Genomic DNA, 26,531 nt, shown 5'->3' with positions numbered 1-26,531 from the left:
TGATATGATTAACTTTACATGAGTTGTTCCATTGATTATTCACATAGAAAAAGTTAAGTGTGTGTCAAGTAAGTCTTTTCAGGATTGTGGCCTATATGTGCATGCACCCTGCAGTCACAAGTTAAAGAGATGTAAATACTAAAAAGTATTTTGATGTGAATATTTAAAAATATGTTTTCAGTGGCAGATCTGCAAGACAAAGTTACAACAATCAATTCTGGATTACAACTCTGATTCTTTGCTTCTTAGAACACAGTAGGTGATAAATGAAGCATGTTGAGTTTGTCAGTATCCAGTACAGTACTCATTAAAAACATATTCAGCAATTTGTTTTTGTTGGTTTGCTTTTTAATATCACACATTTAAAAAATTATTCATATCCAAATATCAGTAAGCATTTTACAGAATTTCATACCTTCCAAAATTCATAAACCACTTCTGAGATATTAATATGTGATTTATCAATTGACTGCAGGCTGGCAAAATTAATAATAATGATTTCAACTTAAGTGCACTCATCACTGTACTTGCTCCGTTACTTGCTCTGTTCCTTACCAACAGTAAGACTTTGTGCTGGTAAATAGGATTCTGCAGAAAGGTCTATATATCTATGTGTGTAAATAACTGGTGCTAAAAACTGGAAAATAAAGAAATATCTTCATTTTTATCCACACTTAAATTTAACTGTAGTAAACATCCAGAGTGGCTTTTTAATTACTCACCAAACTGAATCCATTATTTGATTCATTTTAAATTGTTTTTCACCACTTCAAAAGATACTTTGAAAGATAATTTGCCACTAAACTTTCTCTGGGATTCAGGGTGAAAGAATCATCCACCTCCAAATAAAAACAGGATTTTGATATTTTTGAAAGATTAGTCAAAAGCTGCCTAGAGTTTACCATTCCTCTCCCTTTGAGCTGTACAGATGTGTTACTATAACCCAAGGACTGGAGAAACTTCAGAAGGCTGCAGAGCTTCAAAGCTGGAGAAAGGGCAGGATCAGGCTAGAGAGCTGTGGAATGTGAAAGATGGGAGCTTATTTGCATGAGCTCTCTCCCTCTTCTAGCTAGCCTGGAACTCCCTCACATGTTCTCAAGAAGAGCCAGGAAACAAGAGCTGTATCTAGCCAGCCCTTCCTTCTCCTTCGACCCTTTTTGGGGGAGCAAAATCCTTTGCTCCATGAGGGACTTGGTGGGGGAACAGAGAGGCTGAGTAGTTATATAACTCCCCTTTCTCTTCCCTCCAAATACCACCAAAGGGCTGCATGGCAGGGAGCAGGGACGGCAGCAGCAGCCCTACGTAGAGCAGTAAAGACGAAGAAGGTAGATCGAAGCTCAGGCAGACTGTTTCCACAAGCAGTTAAATGGGCTGCTGCTCTTGCTGTCCACTCCCTCCAGCCTCCCTCCCTGCTGGAACCATGGCATGTTTTTATGGAGTGTGGATGTTTGTTCACAGCCTCCTCCAAACAGATAAACAAGCATGTGAGAAGGGAGTTTTACCTGGCCTCATCCTATTTATCTTTTTGGGGATGGGTATTGGTGTTGCCCCTGACTACTGGTCTTCTGAGATACACACATGGCTATCCTACTCTCTCTACCCCCATTTCTGCTGGAAGAACACAGCCTTAATGGGGCCAGATGATCTATTACTGTGAGGAAGTTCAAGAGTCTTCTCTCAAATGTCATTAGAATGAGATAGGGATTATTTCTCAGAGGGGAACTATGGGAAACCTTCAAATTCTTCCCTTTGTATATATGTACAGATACATTTTTAAAAATATACCCTTACTGGTTATGTTGCCCTGGATTTGAGGGATTTGTGTACCCCAGAATATGATCAAGCAAATTGCAACCCTATTATGTGCATTTTGCCACCATGAATTAATAAAATAGTTAAGGGTTAATTAGAAAGCAGACTTTTAGATGCAAGGTGAAAACTATTGGGCAGTTTCTGCTAATCAGTATTGGAGGATGAGAGAAAAAAGTAAATAATTGAGAATGAAAGAAGATAAGTGGATGAAAACCTTGCGTCTAGACGCCTCTGATATTAGAAGCTTATAGAAAATTAGAAAAAGAGATGCTCCAGTAGGGGTCATTATGACCTATGTTTTTTCTAGAAGTTAGCTATAAAAAGTTTAGATAATAGAGTGTACTTTGTAACAGTCCTCTGAAGCCATCTTGAGAGACCTTTTTCCTGACACCTTTTTCCCCGGTGGGTGAGCAACTGGCCACTGTGAACCCGCTGTTAATTACTCAATACCGTGTGTAGCAGGGTGGTCACCCGCTTCTGCCTTAAAAGGCTTAAAACAGCCCAGGGAGAGGGCTGTGGCTGGGAGAAAGCAGCCTCGGCTGATTGGGGAAAGAGCCAAAGCTGTGGCGACGCCCCAATCAGGCCACAGCTGGCCTTATAAAAGGCCAGTGAGCCAGGAGCTGGCAGAGACTCTCTCTAGCTTTGAGAGGGAGGGATCTGGCTGCAACGATCTGAGAGAAGGTACCCAGAGTGGAGCAGGGCTAGGGGAAGGACATTGGAGCTGGGGAGCTCTGGCCTGGAAACCCCTTAGGCTGCAGCCTAGTGGAAGGTCAATTAGGTACTGGTGTTGCAGGGGGCAGCCCACAGGTAGGCAGAGGCAGCAGATCCAACCCCCACTTCCCTATGATGAGTGGCATTTACACTACAGTCTGCCCCAGTGAGCGGGGGCTAGATGGTGACTGGCAGTAGCCCACGACTGAGGCAAGGTGGGGATAGAGGGTTGGGGGTTCCCCTGGGTAGGGTGACCCTGAGACTGTGGAGGTAATGCCAAGGGCAGCACGCCAAAGACAAGGGGAACTGGGTCCTGGGAGGGACATGGGGGCCGGCGGCAGCAGGACACCGGCCTGCAGAGGGTGCTCCGGAGACTGGAAACACTAATTCCCTGAGACGACCAGCAGGAGGTGCTGCAGGGGTGAGCCCTGCCCTGTTACACCATTCCAGATATTGGATAAATATCTGGGATGTTCTAAACCTATTGCTTATGTCTGTGCGTGCTTAAATCTAACAAACTGCAGATTTAGATAGAGCACTCTTAATTGCATGAATCTTTTATCAGATGGAATTGCTGTATTTATGTATTCCTGACACCGCCTGGAGTGAAATAGTTAAGTTACCACTGCTGGGGGTTCTGAAAACCCTTGGTAACAGTTCTGGATCAGTATTCACATTGCACTCCCCATCAGTACCTGGTCCAAGCTGGGGAAGCTAATGATCCAACCAAATTTGGTGATGAATCCCAGTCATGTGCCACCTGAGGCGCATTGCGCGTACGCTAAGACCGGTTATAACTTACCCTCTTCTCTTTAAAATGAAGCTCAGAAATATAGCAATGCATTTTAAGGGCAGCATAAGTCTGAATTTCCTAGCTTGTGTGATTAAATTTTGAACCTTACCGTTACTATAATGTAAGTATTTTGTACATAACATATAGATAGATATACTAGTTTGCAAGTTAGTAGGAATGAAGGTCATGCTTGGGACTAGGAGATTTCTCTACTTGTCCTTGCCAATCCATACCAGACTCAATTTTTGGGGGGTATCTTGCAAATCATCACTGAGATTTTGCAAGCAGAGAACATTGGATAGTTCATTCTCTAATGTCTACTGTACTGTGTTTACTGAGATATTAATCTTAGCGATTGTGACAATCTTGCCCTTATTTACATCCTGCGCAACCCCTCTGAAGTCAGTAGGGCAGAGTACCATCATCTAATTCTAAATCCAGAAAACATTTTAACTGTTAATTAACAGATTTAAAGAGCAAATTATTTGACATGAAAAGAACTGAGGCCATATTTTGAATAATGCATTTGTGGTGTTTCCATCAGAAAATGTGTACATAGTAAATAACTGTACCTGAAACCAGTCAAGCGTGCAGCAGTTAACAAGAGCTGGAAATTTTCGAAGGCGATTACGAAAAGCATCTCCAATGGGACTCATTGCCAATACCACATGGAGCTGGTCTCGGCAGCGATCAATGAACATGTTAAAAAGAGCTATGGGGCTACCATCAGTTTGCTTTGTTTTATCTCGCTGGCGGTCTATCTGACGCATTCGTTCACAAATTTCTTGTTTCTCATCTAGTGCAAAGAGGTTTGGTACCTCCCCTGCATTTAGTAAGTTGTTAATGTCTTCTAAAAATGACTCCTTCTTTATCTGAGAATCAGTGAATAAGAAAACTCCTTGCATCTCACCCTCAGTAGATTTCCTTAGGATGACTTTTAAGTCTTCATGCCACTCATTGTTACTGTAGCTCTTAGATATTTCAACCTGAAAAAGTGTATAATCAGCCATATGTGCTGCTAATCGAGTGAGGGACTGTCTGCCACTGCCTCCGACACCAACCAGAAGGGCATGGCTGCGAGGTTGTTTCAGGATCCGTGAAATTCTACAGACATGTTCAATAGCAAATCGGAACAAGACAAGTTGCATAGGTTTTTTACTCATGTTATTAAATTCTTCCAAGTGGCTCTCTACAACTAATCTCAATGTGTCCACATCATTGACCTCCCTGTAGTTGGTGTCCTCTCGTTTGGGATCATGAAAGTCACAAAACATTAGGCTACGTAAGTCATCCTCTTCTACCTTGCCATCAAAATTGAAGTCCAGGCTCTGGAAAAGTTCGTGGAAGTCTTCATCTAAATGACTTTTCACTACTTCTTGGATATACCCAACAAGCCAGGCTCGATCTGCATTATCCACTAAGCGATCATAGTACACTCTAAGAACCTGCATAATAAATAATATAATAGGTTTAGTAGGTGATACTAGCATTCTGTTCATTTTATACTGACATTATATATATGTTTCACTTTGATTATACACACACACACACACGAATGAAAAAATGGCTTGAAAGTGCAAATTCCCTTACGTTCCAGTACAATGAACATTAAAATAAATGTTCAGAAGCAACTGGAACAGTTGATCCTTTTATCTTCTAAATGAAAGCTAAGCTCCATATGGGAAAATAACACACTTTGCACATACTGTATGCATACTTTAAATATATTAATTGTATTTTGAAGACATTTTGTAAAGAGTGGCAGGTATCGCTATCCTTACTTTTATGTAAAATCAGAATAAATGAATGACAAGACTTGGTACATTTTTGCTTTTTCTTCCTGTAAACAAACAATTTAATACTGGTACACAGTGATGAAGATTGTGAAGCTTGGTTGAGGTGGAGGAATCAGAGGGTGGGATATTTCCCTTACTGCTAAATGATGAACTAGCAATTGGCTGAGCCCTCAAGGCTTAACTCTCTCACTTTACAAGGAGGCAGGAATGGAGGGAGATACACGCATTCTCCTTTAAGTACACTGCCTTGTTAATTAGATCAGCTTGCTGAGACCACAGCTGCTGCAAGCTCCCTCCGTCCTGAGCTCTGGTGTGTCCCCCCTGCTCTATGGAAGATGGAGTAAGCGGGGTGCAGGAGCAGGGGATGGGGGACGCCCTGACATTAGTCCCCTGTTTCCTTCCCCCTCCCTCCCCCACAGCAAGCAGGAGTCTCAGGGAGCAGCTCCAAGGCAGAGGGCAGGAGCAGTACATGGCAGTGTGGGGAGGAACACAGCTGAACTGCAGGAAGCTGCTGCACAGGGAACTTAGGGGAGCGGGGAGCTGATAGGGGGGCTGCTTTTCCACCCTGGTTCCAAGCCCCCATGAGCTAGCTGCAATGGGCTGCTCTTCCGGCAAGTAGTAGAGAAAGCAGGCAGCTGCCAAACGACGTTAGAAGGGAGCATTACACAACATTAAACGACCATGTTCCCTAATTGATCAGCAACGAAACAACATTAACCTGAATGCCTTTAAGTGAGGAGTTACTGTAGATGAGTTAACGCCACTCCCCTAATCATTTAACTTGTGATGTTATCTTTAGGGGAGAGGTAGTCACAGTTACTGAAGACTCGGGAGTTCCTACCAAAGAGGACCCGCAGGGAGAGAGAACAAGACCATGTTCTTTCCCCACCCAACCTTCCAATGACACTGGCCCACTGCTGGCTGTCTCTCCACTGACTCTTTGTTCTGCCATTGGGAGGGAGAGGAGAGGAAATGGAGGTAGGTGCACTGTGGGATCACTTATGGCAGGAGATTTACTCTGGATAATTGTGAATGGAAGGAAAGAAGCCCACAATCCATTAAGATGTGGCTCACACTTCAAACAAGTTGGAGAACCTCTGCCTTTAAAGTATGCATAATTAAAATCCTATTTCTAGCTAGCAAAAAAGTCCCACCTTATGACTATGGCATCATTACATAGCTATTAGTCATAGCTCTTACATCATGGCTATGATATAAGATAATTCAACTAAATTATATTATTAAAGAAAAATAAATGTCTAAATCCAACTTTGGCTCTTCAATTATTTATTATAAATATCATGTACAATTTATTACTAATATGAGATTTACCTCATGAACCCAAAGACGTTTTATCATTCCTACAGATTCTGTTGTTTCAGGTCTTGACAGACAAACACCTTGAATAACGCGGGAGAAATCACGGAGGTTGAACAAATAGTGAGATTTGGCTGGAGTGGGCAGCAGATTCTTCATAGCTTCTTTATACACCACCATGGTACCGTTAATAATTTGTGGAGTCAAGTCTAAATATTCAGATGTGAAGTTATAACTGACAAATTAAAGAAAATGCTAAGAATAAAATGATTTTCACAGTTCCATCATACTAAAACTATATACTTAAATACTGATTTCACTTCTCAATGCCAATTTTAAGTCTCAAGATGATACTTTCTTATAGACAGCCTTATAAATTCCACTGCTCTTGCTGGATTAATGGAGTTTCCAGTCGAGTTAGGTCGTGAATTAAAACTAATAATTGTAGAAAATATTGAGAATTCAACCACTTTCTTTTTCTTCTTATTATTATTGTGGTGCTGAATGCACCATTATAATCAGGGCTTTCCCAAATTTACAGTACATCTTGGTATTTCAAATAGCACCTAACTGAAACTTTTATAAATTGCCCTGGAGCTTGAGACTTCAACCTGGTTTGTATATGTGAAAATCCTTTAAACTTATCAGATTCAAGGATGGTAACAATCTAATGAGCTTCTCCTCCCGGGACCAAAGTGCTCAAAGTGACAGGGCAGCTTCTGTGCTGCTACTTCCAAGGCACCCAGCACAGAAAGTGCAGTCCTGAAGAAGCAGGCACCAAGTGTTTTTGAGCTCTTAAGAAACATAGAATATCAGGGTTGGAAGAGACCTCAGGAGGTCATCTAGTCCAACCCCCTTGCTCAAAGCAGGACCAATCCCCAGACAGATTTTCACCCCAGATTCCTAAATGGCCCCCTCAAGGACTGAACTCACAGTCTTGGGTTTAGCAGGCCAATGCTCAAACCACTGAGCTATCCCTCTCCTAAACAGGCAAATGACACCTACTATGATTATCTGACATCTCTCTGATACAACTAAGGCACCACTGGAAGTTATCAGGCTATTTACATGAAGAAAAGTAAATCTCACCTCCAAAATAATAAATGTATTTACTTGCTTATAAGGCAAAGACAATTAAAGAGAACTTTTAGAGGTAGAAAACTAGTGTATTTTTTTTGCAAAATTCAAGATTTTCCCCAGAAAAACAAGTTTTCCATTTTAGCCCCAGAGGGTTATTTTTGTTTGTGAATATTATATATTTTCATTTTGTATCACATCTGCAAGACTGTGCAGTACCCAAAAAATAAGTTATTTACTTGTACAGATGTGTTGTCCATATACATTCTCCATATCTAGTTGTACAAAGATGACTGTATGCTCAAGATGAGAGTCTTTTGGTCAGCAGTGTCCATTGCTGCCACACATGTCTTTCTTGTGCTCTGCTGAGGGAATATAGAGTGGAGTAGGCCAACTGCCCCTCAGTTCTTTCTCCAACACAGAATCTGAAGGCTACAGGACTCAGAAGCAGGTGGCAAGGAGGGAACTTTGTGGAATGTTTATGGACATGGGAAACATCTCAAAGAACTCCAGTTACTGTACAGATAAGTAACTTTTCTTTCTCTTGTCCATATACACATTCCACTTCTGATGATTCACAAACACTAGACAAGAGATGGGAGCTTGGAGCCTAAGTGAATAAAGACCGAAGCACAGTTTTGCTGACTGTATCATCTAATCTAGAAGTTTCAATAATGGAACAACGTTTCATGAATGTGTGCAGACTCCCAGGTGGCTACTTTGCAAATATCTATGATGGAAATATTTCTCAAGGATGCTGTAAGAGCTATAGTGGCATGAGCTCTGAGGAGGATCCAATTTTGCCATTTTATAGATTCTCACACAGTTCGACATCCATCTAGGTAGTCTTTGAGTACAAACAGGTTTCTGTTTCATAGACTCATAGACTTTAAGGCCAGAAGGGACCATCATGGTCATCTAGTCTGACCTCCTGCACATTACAGGCCAGAACCTCGCCCACCCACTCCTGTAATAGACCCATAACCTCTGGATGAGTTACTGAAGTCCTCAAATCATGATTTAAAAACTTAAAGTTACAGAGAACCCCCATTTACTCTCATTTAAACTTCTCTGCTACTGCCATGGATAATCTCAGTGTAGCCCTAAATGGCTTTGTTCTTTGCAAATAAAATGCAAGAGCCCTTCTGGTGTCCAAAGTACAAAGCTTAGCCTCTCCCTTGGAAGAGTGAAGCTTGGGAAAAAAATATAGACAAAAGGACCTGTTAGTTGAGACGAAAATTAGTGATGACTTCAGGAAGGCACTTCGGATGTGTTCTCAGAGATACCAGGTCTGCATAATAAACAGAATTTGGTGGCTCTGCCATAAAGACTTGAATTTTGCCAACTCTCCTCACTTGTTTGATTGAAATTAAAATTCCAGTTTCATAGACAGGTGTAGCAAAGCACATATTGCCATGGGTTCAAGTGGTGGGCCCATCTGGGCAGATAAAGCCAAGTTAATGTCTCATAGAGAGAGTAGTTCTCTGATTGTCAGAAAAATCTTGACAAGACCCAACCCCTCAAAAACTTGTTCACAGTCAGGTGAACTGCCAGGGTTTTTTCTCCCTGTTAATTCATTCTGATTCTACCTTTTCCCCCAGGAGCTTCACTAAATTCCCCTGGATCAACAAACATTGCAAGGAAGCATCCATGATTCCCCTTTGGCACTTCCTTCTCACCTTTATAGCGACGGTATTTGTTTTCTTTTTTTTCCTTCCCTGACAGTCCGAGTCCATTTGCATAATTCAGCAAACCCACATTCCACCTTAGGGAAGTCTCATTTTATATGTCCTGGCCTTCTACAGTGATAACACACTTTTCCCCAATTCTCTAAAAGAATTCCTTTTGCCTCCTTCCTCTTCTTCTCTGGGTTTTTCAATTCACAACTCCTCCTCCTCAGCTCTGGACCCATAAGTACCCAGACCTCTCTGCTGCACATTACTGGGGATGTGCAACTCCACCAAACAAAAAAAATAGATCAAGTATGTACATGTTAATTGCACCCTTGCATGATCTGGGGGATTTAGGATTGGCCCTCTCTAACCCCTGGTAACAGGAGAGGATTTTTTAAAATTCCTCGTTGAAAGTAAACCTATCAAATAAATTACAAATAAATAAGGTAGGCAATCTTACTAACTATGAACTGACTATGGCAATAGGAGTATTTACAAGTGTGACACTCTATACCTAGGGGGAGTGCTCTGTAACCCCAATAGTCATCATTTATATATAATTGTGATATTTCATATAAAGCATGACATGTAAAGTATCATGGGAAAGGTTATAATCTGCTGAAAGCCATTGTTCTATCTAAGCATGTATATTATATGAAATTATGAGACTGTGTTGTAAGGTTGTCACTAAATTATGCTTTGAGTTGGGGAATCACCCAGGTATTAGATCCCCAGATATAACAAAGGAGGTAACCAATGCTCGGGTGGGTGTCAAACAACCATCAACAGCCACTGTCCAGCAAGGGAGTTACAATTCCATGACTCACTTGCACAATGACACACCAGGGGAATTGCTCAGCCTCGCCCACAAGACTCAGCAACGCCCACAAGACATGCCGGAACTTGTGTTCTCCAAGTACATGGAATGAGGATATAAAATAGAGGACAGAGGTCACATAGTTGGTCCTGTCTCTTCCCCCACGTATGCTGAAGGCAACGAGGATACTGGAGCTGAGCAGACTGGTCCCCAGGCTAACAGGGACCTTGCAGTATCCAGAAGAGTGAGCAAAACTGCTTAGTCCAGATATTGCATAAACTATTAAGGTTGAGAATTTAGACTGTGTGCTTATCTCTTATTTTCCTTTGGTAACTACTCTGACTTTTGCCTTTCACTATAATCATTTAAAATTCATCTACTGTAATCAATAAACATACTCTAATGTTTATCCTTACCAGTGAGTTTGACTGAAGTGCTTGGTAAATCTGCTCAGGTTACAAAGGCTCATGTATATCCACTTTCCATTGATGAAGTGGTGAACCATTTAATAAACCTGCAATGCTCAAAAAAAGTCTTGAGCAGTGTAAGACAGCATATTCCTGAGGTACAAGGCTGGGAGCTGAGGGAATATGGCTGGTGCCTTGCTCTGTGTGATTTGTGAGTGGCTCTGGGAGCATTCATGCAATCTAGCTAGGTGTGGGGCTCCGCATAGGGTTATATTGAGTGGTAACAGCACGTGGAGGGGGTTGGTACTTGTCACCAGCAGGGGCGGCTCTAGGAATTTTGCCACCCCAAGCACGGCAGGCAGGCTGCCTTCTGCGGCTTGCCTGCGGAGGGTCCGCTGGTCCTGCGGCTTCGGTGGACCTCCCGAAGCCGCGGGACCAGCGGACCCTCCGCAGGCAAACCGCGAAGGCAGCCTGCCTGCCGCCCTCACGGCAATGGCAGAGTGAGCCCCGCGGCTTGCTGCCTCAAGCACGCGCTTGGCGTGCTGGGGCCTGGAGCAGCCCCTGGTCACCAGTAAGGCATTGTGAGAGACATCCCAGATTAGTGAGTTAAGGGAGCACAGTGGTCCCACAGTCTCAGGTTGCACCCCAGAGATCCCGTCACAACAAGATTAAGGTAAGTAAGCTAGTAATTTGTAGGAAATGGTCAGCAAGCAGCTTTGTCTTTTAGCCTGAACCAATGAGAAGGACCTGAATGGCAGTTTGTCCACTCTGGTCTATATGCCCTTGACACAAGGCACAAAGAGACTCAGCATGCACAGTCAACACAGACAGTACTGGCCAATAGACTCTGATCTGGAGCACACTGAGTGCATGCACGCCACCAGAAGTAGAATATGTGTATGGACAACATATCTCAAAGGAGAACCCTCAATTCCCACAGGAGTGAGTGCTCAGGCTCAGGTCCATAGTGAAAATTGGTACTTAAACACAGGTCTAGTGTTAAGAGACCTGAATTCGATGAAAGAAGAAAAATACTTTCACAAAAAAGCCACCCAAAAAACAAAACAAAAATCAATTTTTTCTAGACAGCACGTAAATGATATACTAGTAGATTAAATTCAGATTCAAAAGTGATTTGTTATCGTTACTTTAATTAATCAAAAGGTATACTGTAATGACAATTAACAGATGAATTTTTCATTAGAATACTATTTTCCACCAATTGACTAACTTTCTATTTTTATTGACTTCTGACAGATACTAAAATATTAGAGGAAGAAGCTAATAGTATTCTAAGTTATAATTTGCTAAGAGTGGTAAGCAAAGGTGATGACTAGTATAATATATTACAGAAAATCCTTGGTTCTTAAAATAGTCACTAATATGGCTGTATTTTTATTTACTTTACATTGAAATAATATTTTCAAAACATCTGAATTAACTGAAGCAACATGAACAATTCTAACACACTGTGAGATGCTTAGGTTTATGAAACAGAACTATTTTCCAAAGCAGTTTCCTAATAAGAGGCCTTGTTCCAAGAAATACTGAAAACCTGTCAAATCAATGGGACCCACAGATGCTCAATTCTGCTCAAGAACAGGGTCCTAGAAAAGTATTTTGGTAGATTCCCAAAGACAGTTTAAATATTTACTTTAGCCATTTGCAATATACAAAAGTTACTTACCAAGTAGAGAGATGCCAGTCTAAAATTCTAGAGAAAATCGTATACATGGAATCATCATCAAACTCATTAATAGTAACCGTATTGAAATGTCGCAAGTATCGAGGAGTTATTGGGTTTCGGCCACCACCTAAAATGAGAAAGCACAATTACTGAAAATAAAATGATGAAACTAGTATTAAACTATAAATGTTTAACACTTTTCTACTAATCATCTTGGGTCAGTTTCTACCAGCCTGATTGACATTAAAAAGTATCTTAACTCCAAGAACAGTCCCAATGACCGCAATGGGACTACTAGTAGAATAAGGTACTATGCAACCTGAATGAGAGCATCAGAATCTGGCTTTCTGAAAGTGAGAATAGTCTATAAAATGCATATTGAAGTGGCTAAACCTGTCCTGTTCTAAGTAAGTTTTAAACTACTTTAAAAGGCATTTCTCACAGAATTATAGAAGTTTAGGACTGGAAAGGTCCCAAGGCAGGACTAAATATTATCTAGATCCGGGGTGGGGAACCTCTGGCTCACGGGCCGAATCCAGTCCGCTGCTTAATTTAATCTGGCCCACAGCAAGTCTCTGCGCCGTGGGCAGCAAGTCCTGAGCCTGGGTTTCCCCCTCCCCCAGCTCCCAGGCAGAGGGGTGATCAGGGAAGCTCCGGGTGCTGTCCTCGCCCCCAGCATGGGCTCCGCAGCTTCCAATGGGACCTGCAGGGGTGGCAGCTCCAGGCATGGGCACCACGCACTGTGCAGAGCCCCTGGCCACCCTTCCACCCAGTGGATGGACACATTGACCACTTCTGGGAGCAGTATGGAGCCAGGGCAGGCAGGGAACCTGCCTTAGCCCCGCTCCACCAGCGACTGGAAGACGCCTTAGGTAAGAGTCACCTGGCCAGAGCCCGCACCTCAAACCCCCTGCCGCACATCCCTACCTACACCCCAGACTCCAGCTCTGAGCCCTCTCCCTCACCCAAACTCCCTTCCAGACCCTGCACCCCAACCACAACCCAACCTCCATCCCTGAGCCCCCTGGCATACCCAAACTCCCTCCCAGAGCCTGCACCCCTTCCTGCACCCCAACCCCCTGCTCCAGCCCAGAGCCTGTTCCCGCACCCTGAACCCCTCATTTTTGGTCCCACCCCGGAGCCTAGCGAAACCTGCACCCCTCACGGGGCTGTGTGTGGCCCACAACAGATTATTTCTGTGGGTCAATGGCCCCTGATATAAAAAAGTCTCCTCACCCTGATGAAGACCACCCCTGACAGGTGTTTGTCTAACCTTCTCTTAAAAATCTCCAATGACAGAAATTCTACCACCTCCCTTGTTTATTATACCCCGGCAGAAAATATTTCATAATGTCCAACCTAAACCGCCCTGGCTGCAATTTAAGCCCATTGTTTCTTGTCCTATATTCAGAGATTAAAGATAACAATTTTTCTCCCTCCTCCTTGTAACAATCTTTTATGCACTTGAAAACTGTTATCATGTCCCCCCTCAGTCTTCTCTTCTCCAGACTGAACAAACCTAGTTTTTTCAATCTTCCCTCATAAGCCATGTTTTAAAGATCTTTATTCATTTTTGTTGCTCTTCTCTGGACTTTCTCCAATTTGTCCCTATCTTCCCTGAAATATGGTGCCCAGAATGGGACACAATACTCCAGCTGAGGCCTAATCAGCGCAGAGTAGAGCAGAAGAATTACTTCTCATGTCTTGCTTACAACACTCCTGCTAATGCATCCCAGAATGATGTTTTATTTTTTTGCAACAGTGTTATACCGTTGACTCATATTTAAGTTTGTGATCCACTATGACCCCCAAATCTCTTTCCGCAGTATTCTTTCCTAGGGATAGGTACCATTTCAAGGTCACCATCTAGCCCCTAAACCTGGTAATACTCTGACTGGGATAGAATTTCAGTACAATAATGTAAAATCTACTACATAAATTATAGAGCATGGTGTGCTTGAAATTAGTAAGACAAATTTAGAATCTGTTAGATGAGTTTCCCAGGATATACCTGTTTATTTTTGCATGTGCTTTTGCATGTGCTAATTTCAATTACTAATTTCCAGTATATACCTGCTAATCTCTGCATGCCAGAACACAGTGGCATCCTCCACACAGCATGACCTTGCACAGCAGGAAATTAGCCCTGTCTTCCTGAGGCAGTTTGTTCTTAAAGTCTAGGAACTTAAAGTGGTCCAGAAAATTATGTTTTGAGAGAAGGGCCTGATAATTTGAGATCCCTTTTGACTATGCCTATGAGGCTTAGGAGAACATACATTCTTAAGGCTTGAATGTGAAGGCTCAAAAACAAACGGGGTTGGGATGGGTCTCTCAGAGATTCACTTTTGTGTTTGTGAGCACACCCTTTGCTCTTGTGAGGTGGGTCCTTTCCTCTGCCCGTCTTCTCTCTAAATTTAGACACAGAATTGGGGGATGCACTCTTGGCTGATTTTGGATGATGTATGGGGGCAGTGTCTCCCTGACCTAGATCTGACTGAGGTCTCATTGAAGGTGTTTTTGAAGTTGGGGCTCTCGCACCTGCCATGTTCAGCTGGGGAAGAAGCAGCAGATACTGCACTTGGCAGAGATATGCGCTGTCCAGTGCAGTAAATGCTGTAACTGACTGAAAAGAAGCAGGGCCAAGAAACACATTTTTGAAGTCCAGAATCCTGGATATAATCCAAGTCCCACATTGACCAGGAGTGTTCCGCAGGGTGGGGATTTTAACACTAGCCAATTATAACTATCTATTAGAACACTAACAGCAAACTAGGAATAAAATAACTTTGAATATATTTATAGGATAAAGAGAAAGGAGAAGTTCTGGACAGTGGAGGAGTCTGACTCGGATCATGCGGCAGTAAGAAAGAACTAGAGAGGGGGTCAGTCTGCCCCACCCCTTATACTCTTGGTGCAGAGCAAGAGGACAGCTGGGGTGTAGGCAAGGACCAATGAACACTACTTGCAAGAATTCTCCAGTCTCAGACGTATACACAGTGGAACAAACATATGGACCAGCATTCAAAAAGTAACACATTTTCTCATAGGCACTTAGAATTTTATTCATGTATAAAAGAACATATGATGCACATATCTTACCTGCTGGTCCCATTGCACACATAATTTGAATGTCCACAAGTTTAATCATAAAGCAGTCTTTAAGGTCATACCAATTCCAATGATCTAACCACTGGCGAAGTAACTCAACTGGAGGCTGAGCACCATAGACTTCTCGTGCTGGCATATTTACATCATCTACAAATACAACCTGAAAATGAAAATATGAAGGAAATTTTCTTTTCTAAATTTCTTTTTAATATGCTCCCTAAACCTGTGGAAACTCTGAGATCCACAAGGATCTTGAAGGATCCATCAGAACCCCGGGGCATCAGCAAAGAAGATTCTGGCCTGGATCTTGCTGCCAGATCCCTACAAACCCTGGACATCACAGCTCCTGCAGGAGTTACAGTGCCAGCAGCTGACCTGAACATGGATGACTCCAGAATATGCCTTTGAGGGTGAAGTTACACAGTGTGGAGGGGGAAACAATTCTGGGTACCGTGGATTCAGTTTGCAATTATTTGCACTGGCTACTCCTGTGGATATGGGACAGAAAACAGCCAAGATATATATCACTCACCTGCTGCCCTTATCCTCCCCTCTCCCCTGCCATCCCTTCAAGAAGCTGGAACATTGTGAGAAAGTCTCAGGATAGGTGGAAGAAAGTAAGTACCTCTCTCCCTCAGTTTGGATCTGAGGACATAGACTCCCTTACATTTACATAAACAGAACAGGAAGCACAAAAGTCTAAATTAGGAGGATTAGAACTCTGTCACTCTAGAATTACACTATGTCAATTATTCCTGCTTAATTTTACTTGAGAAATAATGCATTTAAATATTTATTTTGGTAAAAAAAAATAGATTTCAGTTACCATTCGCTTCCCAAGAGGAGGCCCAAAAACTCCCTTCCTCCTTTTATCCAGCTTTGACATGATAATATTCTGAGTCTGAGCTGCTGTAGTTTGTGCTGAGAAATTAATGAGGAGTGGTTTGTAGACTTCTTTATTCAAGTTATTTAAAAGAAAATGCTGAAAGGATGGTGAAGAGGAAAACATTAAACCACATAGGTACATAAATCTGACAAATTTTCCAGTATTTCAGCAAAGGCACAAGACTAAAATTTATTGTCGAACATCAATATGGGACAATTTTCACAACAACTTCACAAGCCACTGCTTAAAAATGATGGGATGATAACTCATCCCTGATCATTAACGTTCAGATCTCTTTAATTTTTTATTCCAGAGATAGACCAACATTCTCTGGATAATTCAAAGTCTTAGGACCCAATTTGTTAAAGGGAAAAAAAACACCTAGATCTCATCATATACATTTCACATTTTCTCAGATTGTCTATATACTTACAGTATATCACACAAATTCAGTACATGATCCTCTCTTTCCAAACACAACATTCCATAATCTAACTAAGTATGATTTGATCAAGTATTGCTTGTAGAAACCTAGGCACTAATTCTGTAAAAGGAGCCACAAGTGTGGACCTTTATGCCTGCACGAAGTCTCCTTGGCTTCAAAGTAACTCTATACAGGCATAAAGATGTGTGCTTGCAGTTCCATTTGAAGAACCAACACCTTAATGTGAGAAAAGCAAGCATTTCTAAATGTATGGTTTTACTGTTGGCATTAATAGTATTGTGATATATTCATCCAGAAAAGCCAACGCTATGGACTAGATGACCTCCTGAGGTCCCTTCCAACCCTGAGATTCTATGAACAAAGTTGTTTATCTCAGCGACTGGCTGAACTAGAAGTAGGACTGATTGGACTTGTAGGTGCTAAAAGTTTTACATGTTTTTATTTTTGAATGCAGTTTTTTTACATAATTCTACATTTGTAAGTTCAACTTTCATGATAAAGAGATTGCACTACAGTATTTGTATTAGGTGAACTGAAAAATACTATTTCTTGTTTTTTACAGTGAAAATATTTGTAATCAAAAATAAATATAAAATGAGCATTGTACACTTTGTATTCTGTGTTGCAATTTAAATCAATATATTTGAAAATGTAGAAAACATTCAAAAATATTTAAATAAATTGTATTCTATTATTGTTTAACAGTGCGATTAATTGCATAGTTAATTTTTTTTAATTGTTTGACAGCCCTAATCTATATATTTTAAAAAAGGATGGTGTGTGAGGACTATAATTATTGAAAAAAATGAATGAATCGATGAGAAACTATGTCATCTTATTCTAAAACAATCTCTACTCATGCTAAAAGGAATTTGTCAAGAAATACATTACAAATTAGAATCTCTGTAACTACTGTCATTAGACCATCTTAATTTCCAATTTTAAAATATATTATTATTAGAATGAAAATGCATGAAAACTAGAAAGTCAGACTTTACCTTTCTATATTGAATAAGAATTTTGAGGGTTGCATAAATCAGACGTATTCCTTCAATTACAGACAAACCAAATTTACTTACAAAACAACCTACTTTGTTTTGGGCCAAATTATGCTTTCTCATAGAAAAAGAGTGGGAAGCATCATGAGTTTTTACTTTCATAGTTTCCTCCTGAAAAGGATATACTCCTATATGAAACAGGCAGGTAGTGGGTGGCTTCCACAGAAAGCTATAACTCTAATGAGAGAGTACTACTTCCATGCCTTTCCTGGTGGAATGGCTCCTTCATTAGTCATGTTTACATTTATTCCTCACCTTCTTCTGCATCACAAACCCATTCTAACATGGTATTCTGAATGCATCAGAATATGTATCAAATAATAAGAGAACCTAGATTCTTTAACCAGAATATTATCCTTTTGACAGGGCAAGCCTCATTTTATCCAGGGAAATCCCCGGGGGGTAGTGGGGCAGGGGGAGAATGAAACCATGGTGAAAAGTTGTCCTAGGGTTCCACCTCTCAAGCAGCCATGCTTCTGTCAAAACTGCAAAGCCACACAAACAAAGATTGTGCATAGGGGCCTTTTACAGAGTCCAAAGAAGGAAAGGATAATGTTGTGTTTGCACAATCTCTTTCCTTTGACAAATGTGGTTCAAAGGAGCGCATTTTTTTACTCCTTTCAACACCTCCATGGGAATATAAAAGGACATAATCTGGCCCTTCGTAGTTAAATAATGCAAAAAACTATATTGCACATGTTTGCAATGAGAAATATAATTTTTTTGAAAGAGCCCAACCATTTTTTTGGTTTTATACAGCTTCATATGTCTGTTTTAATCTCTGCTAACAGCTATTAGACTTGTCAGATTATACCTTTTAGATCTAAATCATAATAAACTCAACAAAAAGAATATTTAATCTATACTCTGGATGGAAAAATCTGAACTTCTATAAAGACAAAGATAAAAGATAACAGAGAAAATAGTTATCACAACTCAAGGAAACTACAGAGTATTGTGACTGAGCAGATGATAAACTTCATGCAGGGTAAGAACCATATTTTCTTTTTTCTTCTGATCATTTCAAAATTCCCAAAGGAGGAGGGCATACCTATCAGTCTGTGGATACAGAACTAAAGACTATCTTTATCAGATAGAAGCTTGTCATATACTGCATTAGAGAGAGAGAGAGAGAGAGAGAGAGAGAGAGAGAGAGAGATTCTATGATTAACTTCTTTGTATTTCTGCAGTAGGTAGTAGCAGCATTACCTGCTCTACTTCAAAGCGTAGTCATCCCTGCCCACATGAGTCTCAGCTTCAACTGGAGCACACAAAGGCCTCAGGGTAATGAGTGAAGGCCAATGACAGACCCAGCAGATAAGGGCAAAATTTCCCAATGATGATGAAGGTCGATGGGATATGACTGTCAGTGCATGGATTGTACAAGGCAGAAAATGAACTGGATCTTTCAAATGGTCATTCACACCACCAGGAACCAATGGCATTTGGCAGAAGAATTCCTGAGAAGAGGGATGGTTACCCCTCTGAAAAACTCCTCTAGGTTTCCCAAGACCCAAATAGGGAAAGCAAAACAAAGGTGCAGCCAGTCATGACAGCACAGAGTTAAAGCCCCTGTTATTGCCAGATCAGAAGAAGGGGCATGTTTCACATGCATATAGTGGGCAAGACCCAAACCCCACTTAGCTTATTTCATGTCTCCACATGGAACATGTTAACACTAAATGGTACTGAGTGCTGGACAGCCCTTGTCAAAGAACTCACTTGCTAGAAGATCATAATCACTGGCATCATAGCTCACTTGCCATAAAGTGATCAAGTCACTGTGGAAGCAGCAACCTTCCTCCACTCCAGTAGTCCAGATAGTAGTCAAGGTGTGGCAGTTATCAGTTGACCTCTAGCACAGAACTTAACCACAGAGAACCACATCTTCTCACGCTTACTTCGTGCTCAGTTTTAACAGTGTCATTTGTTGCGGTGGCCAACAGAAGATGCATCACCAGTGGAAAAGTATGCATTCTACCACCAGCTAGCAGCAAAACTCAAATTCCATCACATTAGGGATTTCAGTGGTGTAACTGGTTGTGGTTGAAAGGGGTGTGAAATCAATAAACGTCACTATGGTTTGGATTCCCCAAATGTTCACACCATTCAGTTTCTGACACTGTGTGCTGTTTAGAGATTCTCTGTCATAGGCTCCTGGTTTAGGCACCTCAATAACCATTGCTGAGCCTGAATTTCAAACAATGGACATCCATGAAAGAAACTGACCACATAGTGAAATCTCACCAGCAAACTCAGACTGTTGACTAATTGCTGCTGAGCTCTCATTGCGTTATCTAACTCCTCACAAACCAGATGTCCACACACAGTAATCGTCACCATCTTTCCAAGCCCCCTGTTGAAGCCATAAAATATACACAGGTCATCAAAGATCACATACGTAATCTCGATGCCCTCTTGGATGACATGGAGATCGCCTGGAGTTGACATGTAATGCTATATCACATGCCACCACTGAAACAATCAGCTTCAGAGGGCTGTGCAGAAACCTTGGCTTTCTGAAGAGGCCTTTGATATATTAGCAAAAAATTCAGAACACTCAAGCAGGGAGATGTCCCAGAATGTTAGTGATTGAAAGGCATTTTTCAGGCCATATCAAAATGTGACTGTGAAGTCTACATCAGTTCCTTGACCAATAAAGCAGAGGGTGTGCCAAAGCACAATATTCTGCATCCTATCTACAGGGCTATCTCGTGTGTGGTTGACAGCCACAAACAGCCTTCTAATAGTCTCAAGATGAAACCAAATGGCTCTTCCTGCTCATCAATGGATGAAGTCTTGAGAAGATGGAAAACACATTATGAACATGTGCAGAACCATGCACCTGCTGATGACTGCCCAGAGCAATGTGATCTGGCAAACTGTATGGCTAAAGACCCAGGGACAAAAACAGAGCCTCCATCACTCGAAGCAATATGAAAAGTCTTACAAAAGTTATGGAATGGCTGTGCTGCTGGAACTGATGGTATTCCATATGAGCAGTTCAAAGGTTCCTTGGAATCAGTGAGCACTGGCCTGAATCAAATGTTTTTGAAAGTATGGGCATCAGGCATAGTACTAGCAGAATGGAAACATGGTATCATAATACAAGGGTTAAAGATCTGACATCAAGTTTGGCAACTACAGGCCAATCTCGTTGCTACTTGTCCCCAGAAAGGTTTTCTTTACTGTTCTGCTTGGTAGGACATCACTTAACAGATATCACTGTCCACAGCAATCAGGTTTCATTCCTAGGTGGTCAACAATGAACACTGTCCTTACCTTCTGGTTTCTGGTTGAGCTGCATTGAGAATTTAATTGCCTGCTTCACATGGCATATACAGCATCAAAGCAACTTTTTATTAGGCTTACAGGTCAACACTTTGGCTGTCACTGAAAGGATTTGATGTCCCAAATGTTCTGCTAAATCTAGTGCACTATCTTCACACTGGTACCAGTGCAAGAATGTGCACTGGTTCATGGCTTTTGCCACATTTCTATACAACTTCAGGTGTGTGGCAGAGTGTATTCTCACCCTGGCACTATCCTGTTGAGCTATTGACTGGATATTAGGGCTTGCCACTCCACACATCGAAATCAAGCTTAATCAAGAAGTGTTCACTGACCAAGACTATGCCAACAATATTGCCTTGATTGTGGAAAAGCTAGAGAATTTCAGCACTGTGCTTCAAGGTTTCCAAAACATTGCCCATAATACAGGATTGAAGATCAAGGTCCAGAACTGCAGAGCTGGGCCACCAGAAACCTTGGTGCAGAAGAGATTAAGCACTGTTGAGAATGTTGAGGCATCTGTCTACCTCAGCTGCAAGCATCGTTCAAATTACTGCAGCAAATAAGATGTCCTATGACAATTAAGTATCACCTCCTCCTCCATGAAGTCCATGTCTCTCCTATGGATGCAAAAATGTACTGAGACACAGTTAAGGATCTATCAAACCTGTGTATAGCTTATATTGCCATTTGGGTCAGAAACTTGGACCCTCTTAGAGGCAGATTTGGAGATGCTAGAAGTATTCCATATGCACTGTCAGCACTAAATCCTGAGCTCAAAGGGGTTCAACTTTGTCTGAAATTCCATAATCTCGCAGAGACATGGCCTTCCTCCAATAGCCCAATACATTCAAAAGTGGTGTTGCGCACTTTTTGGCCATGTTGCCAGGATAGACAAAAACATCTCAGCACACTGCGCTTTCAGACTCTCATTGACAAGTGAAGGGGTGCACACTTTGACCCTCCCTGGCATCACCATGGGGCTGCCCCAGAGATTTGTAGATTTGCAGGACTGAGCCAGATCTCACACCTTCACTCTGCAGTGCCTGGTATGGTGCCATTAACTGTGGACACTCTGACTGGCACAATGGTCCTTGGTAGACTATGCACATTTGATGATGATGATGATGATGATGATGATGATGATGATGATGATGATGATGATGATGATGATGATGATGATGATGAAGAATTTCTGTAGAAAATATTGCTATGTACATTTCAAGAAAACAGTGGTGTACCCAGGTTTCTTTCCACTCTTAGCTTACGTATACACTGCCACAGTAAGTCGACCTACACTACGCAATGTACATTAGATCAAATTACCATGGGGGGTTGACGTGAGAAACTCTCCAATCAACTTACCTTACTCTTCTCGTCGGGGATACCGTACAGGGGTCAACTCGAGAGCGATCTGCTGTCGATTTGGTGGGTCTTCATTAGACCCACTAAATCGACTGCCGGTGGATTCTAGCTGTAGGGTAGATGTAGCCACAGTCTCCCTTCATTTTCACAAAAGTTCTTCAGTAAAGTTATTACAAAACAAAACTAAGCCATTAATCTTGAGGCAGGATCTTTCATCATTTAGTGAATTTTATCATGCTGAGGGGGGATGGAGGGAGAAGGAGGAAAGATATAAAATTTAAAGACCATAAAACTAAGACTTCCCAAACACTGTTTCATTCCATCATAAAACTAATAACCCGTGAATATTTTTAATCACAGACTAAATACTACTGTAATTAACACCACAAGTATTCACTTTGTTCTTAAATATTAAAACAGATACTCACATTACAAGTAGAGGTTGTCAGCTTGGAAGGACATAAAGGACTTTGAAGACATCTCAAAGAAACTGGTAGGGGAATGGGCATTGGAACTTATTTTAAATAAATGTGTTTCTATTATTTATGTCTCTAATTTCACGTGATAGGCAGTTATGTACTCAAAACTAAAAGTCTCTGCCTTATTCAGTGCACAGGATGAACAGTGACCATGTAATGAATAGCTATTAAATGTTTTATCTTCATTTCAGTGTGCTGAGTGATTCCTCTGCCAGAAGCTGGGAAGGAGTGACAGGGGATGGATCAGTTGATGATTACCTGTTCTGTTCATTCCCTCTGGGCACCAGGCACTGGCCACTGTTGGAAGACAGGATACTGGGCCAGATGGACCTTTGGTCTGACCCAATAGAGCCATTCTTATGTTATATTCCTTATTTACTGCATATTATTCTAACCCTGCTCTGAAGACAGTTATTAATTTCCTCACGGGCTTTTCTATGACAATTATCACTATATACCGGAGTACTTCAGAAACATTAATTAATTTATCTTCACAACACCCCTGTGAGGTGAGGGGCAGTAGCATCCCATTTTACAGAGGGGGAATTGAGGTACAGAGAGACTGAGGTCCAAAACATCCACAAATTTTGGGTGCCCAATTTGAGATACCGAGGGCCTGATTTTCAGAGTCCTTAGCATTATATAGCTTTTTATATGTTCAAAACGCAGCTCCTATTGACTTCAGTAGCAGTTGTGAGCACTCAGCACTTCTGAAAGTCAGACCCCAGGGTCTCAAGTCAGGCAGCAAGAAAATGAGAAATATTAGTTGGTTAGTGACCACCAGTGAAAAGTTTGGTTTAAGTGACTTGTGTAGCATTACACAGGAACTCTTTGGCAGAGACAGGGATAGAATCTAACTCTCCAGGGCAGTACTCAACTGCATTAACTGTGACATTGTCCCTTCTTTTCTTGCAATCCCCTGCCTTGTTCACTACACATTCCAACTGCTGCAACAAATGAGGCAGGGATCCTATTGATAATCTTCTCCACTATACATCTGTGATTCATCCCTGAGCAGGTCCATCCTGTGTACTGAGTGAGGCTGGGGTTCTGTGGGAAAAATACAGATCATGTAGCTGAAAACTGTATCCTAAGGCATACACACCATGGGACATTTTGAAAATGTTGAGTGCTTGCCTCCTCATACAGAGAGAGTGAGTGAGTGTATGTATCTGTTTTTGAGGTCTCAGTCTAGGGCATGTAATTCTAGTAAGTATTCCAGAGCTGCTGGAACTCCTGACTTCTATACTTATATCAGAAAGAAAGTCTGGTTCAGATGCTGGAATGTATTTGCTGAATAGAAAGAGGTTTTAAAAAACAAAGTCAGTGGAGCTGGATGAAAACCCTTGTTGGCAGACATTTCCCTTTCAAAAGACAGGTTATAAAGTTTAAAAATTCTGAACATGAATGAAGTCCTTGGCTGAGAAGATCTTGTTTAACCAATAATAATAGAAATTATGCTGATATTTCCACTAGATCCAAGAACTATGGTCATCTTGGCATCCTTACAGCGACTATTACTCTTTTGGTTAGTTTCTTCTTCATTTTCTGATTTGAGAAGACACATATCATGAGTTTGGGGCACTTGTGTAACAATACATGTATTTCTTTTGCTTCCATATTCTCCTTCTCTTGAAATGTAGAGTTATTTTCCCTTGTAGTGAGCAGATCCAGCCAAGGGACTTCCAACTGTTTGATATTTGAAGGAACCTGCCTGGAAGGTTTGCTTTCTCTTTGCATAGCCAGTCCATTTTACCATTTTTTATTTCTGTAAAGAGTCCTTTGGGAATCTAGATTTGCTTTGCATGATTTCACCTATTACTTCTTTATTTCAGTGACTGGATCCTTTCTCCTTCCTGTTTATGTTGGTACGCAACTGCTGAAGTGGTGTCTTCTTAGACAACATCGTTTCCTCCTTCTGAACGTTCCATGAATGCTAGAAGTGCTTTTTTTTTGTTGCCTTTAGCTCAAGGAAATGTGTTTCTTCTCTTCGTGTTTTGAGCAGTTTTCTTGATTGATTAGGTGTTTCAGGTAGGCTCCAATATACTTATGTGAACTATCTATTGTGAACACCTTGCATTTCCTTTTTGTCAAAATTCCTCCAGCCAGCAATCCTTGCTGTTGTGTCCACCAACCCAGAAATTCTAGGATTGGTGTGTGTACTTGTTTCTGTTTGTTAATTGTAGTGAAGGACTTCATAAGTATTTGCATCTGCTTCTATGTAGTCTTTCACAAGATGTAATCACAATGCAGAATAGATAAATGTAATAGTGAACTGAGGAAGTTCTGTTTCTCCAAACCTGACTTTGAAGTTCAAGCCTTTCTCATGGGAAAGAAGGACTTGGCTTTGGAGAGTGTTTATTCTACTCCCCCATATAAGCAAACCCATGAGCTGGAAATATGAAAATATTTCAAGTTTGTGATGTATCTGTGTTACTGAACCTTAGTTAATGGTCAGCAGTTGCATCCCTAAATTCCTGAGGTATAGGAATGGACAAAGGTGAATGCCATCAGCCCTCAACTTGGCTATTATCATCACCAATATCTGTATGAACACTCTCAATGTAGACAAAAGAACAAACAGAATAATTTTGTACTGGTAGTGTTTGTTACTGTGTAAAAATCACAGAAATAAGTTATGACATCTTTGTTGGGAACATGGGAAAAAGGACGGTTTTGCTATCTTTTAATTAACTCCTTTGGGGGTTTGGAGGTTTAAAAGACAGAATTTATGTATCTCTGCATTATCTGCTGCCACTCCTACCATGATTTTGTCAAATAACATTTAATTTCTGGGGATTCCTAAGTGAGTTGTTGATAACTTGGAAAGGGGATTCCCCTGATCTCCAGTAACCACTATTTTATCCTATAGGCTCAAATTGGAGGCTATTGAGGTACAATGCTGCAGCCCCACAATCTGCTCTTCTAGCATCACATCATAAATTTTCATATAATATTTCAAAAACTTTTCCTTTATCAGGTTGTAAAAGATTAGAGTAGACAACAGACTTGTATTTTAAATTAATAAATCTAGCTGAATGTTCTTAATTGCACATATCATACTTTTGCTTTTGTGTTCTTTCAAAATAGCTATGAAATGTGAAATGTAGTATCAAATATTACTGCTCCAATTTTAGTGTAATGTGTGCAAATACAACAGATTACTTTTGAGTTAATTAGCAATGTGGCTAAATAGATCCTAAATATAGTAATCAAATATGAATTTGTCAAATGTAGCTATGTAGCACAGCTTGTTAAAATTGCGGCTGTTCCTCCTCTCAGAATGCTCAAGTTCTAGTATTGATTTGTATACCTGTAACATTATTTTCACAATATCATTATAGTCCTTTAGATTGACTTTCACCCCAGGTAATTCCAGGACAGAATACACATCCCCATAATTCATGGATAGGACCAAGGAGCTGTATCATTGGACATCTGTTGCTGCTATTATGGTCTATGGGATGGGACAATGGCCACCAATTCAGAGTTTTGCGACTACTGAATCTGAATAAGCATTCATCCAATAGCTCCTCTCCCAGCCCACTCTAATGGCCCCTTTGGTACTTATTCTGGGACTAGTGCAGAATCCCATCTCTACAGAGCACAGGGGGAAAAAAGTCCTCTCCTGGCTATTTTACCAAAGCACCCTTACCATGAGAGGAAGGGTTTCAAGAGGTTTAAGTGGAGCAGAGAACATTAAACAGAGCTCCCCCAAAATCAAGTGAAAGCTCAGTAAATTGGCAGGATTGTCATTTTCTACCCAGTGAAGGTCCATCATAATAGATGCAGGTCAGGAATGAGAGATA

The 26,531-nt window shown here is 41.1% G+C and overlaps 1 protein-coding gene across 3 annotated transcripts in view; it reads right to left on the bottom strand.

The window, feature by feature from the left end:
* Positions 1–26,531, bottom strand: part of DNAH7 (dynein axonemal heavy chain 7) — a 210,256-nt gene that overhangs the window by 90,654 nt on the left and 93,071 nt on the right. For all 3 annotated transcript variants that reach the window (XM_030579239.1, XM_030579241.1, XM_030579240.1), the window contains 5 exons: positions 16,025–16,180; positions 15,190–15,358; positions 12,091–12,217; positions 6,445–6,664; positions 3,889–4,761 (listed from right to left, as the gene is read on the bottom strand). In XM_030579239.1, coding sequence (XP_030435099.1) covers positions 3,889–4,761; positions 6,445–6,664; positions 12,091–12,217; positions 15,190–15,358; positions 16,025–16,180 — 1,545 coding nt within the window. The remainder of the gene's footprint in view (positions 1–3,888; positions 4,762–6,444; positions 6,665–12,090; positions 12,218–15,189; positions 15,359–16,024; positions 16,181–26,531) is intronic.

This window comes from Gopherus evgoodei, chromosome 11 (genome assembly GCF_007399415.2).
Source record: "Gopherus evgoodei ecotype Sinaloan lineage chromosome 11, rGopEvg1_v1.p, whole genome shotgun sequence".
Taxonomy (NCBI): Eukaryota; Metazoa; Chordata; order Testudines; family Testudinidae; genus Gopherus; species Gopherus evgoodei.
This window is presented reverse-complemented; position numbering and strand designations above follow the sequence as displayed.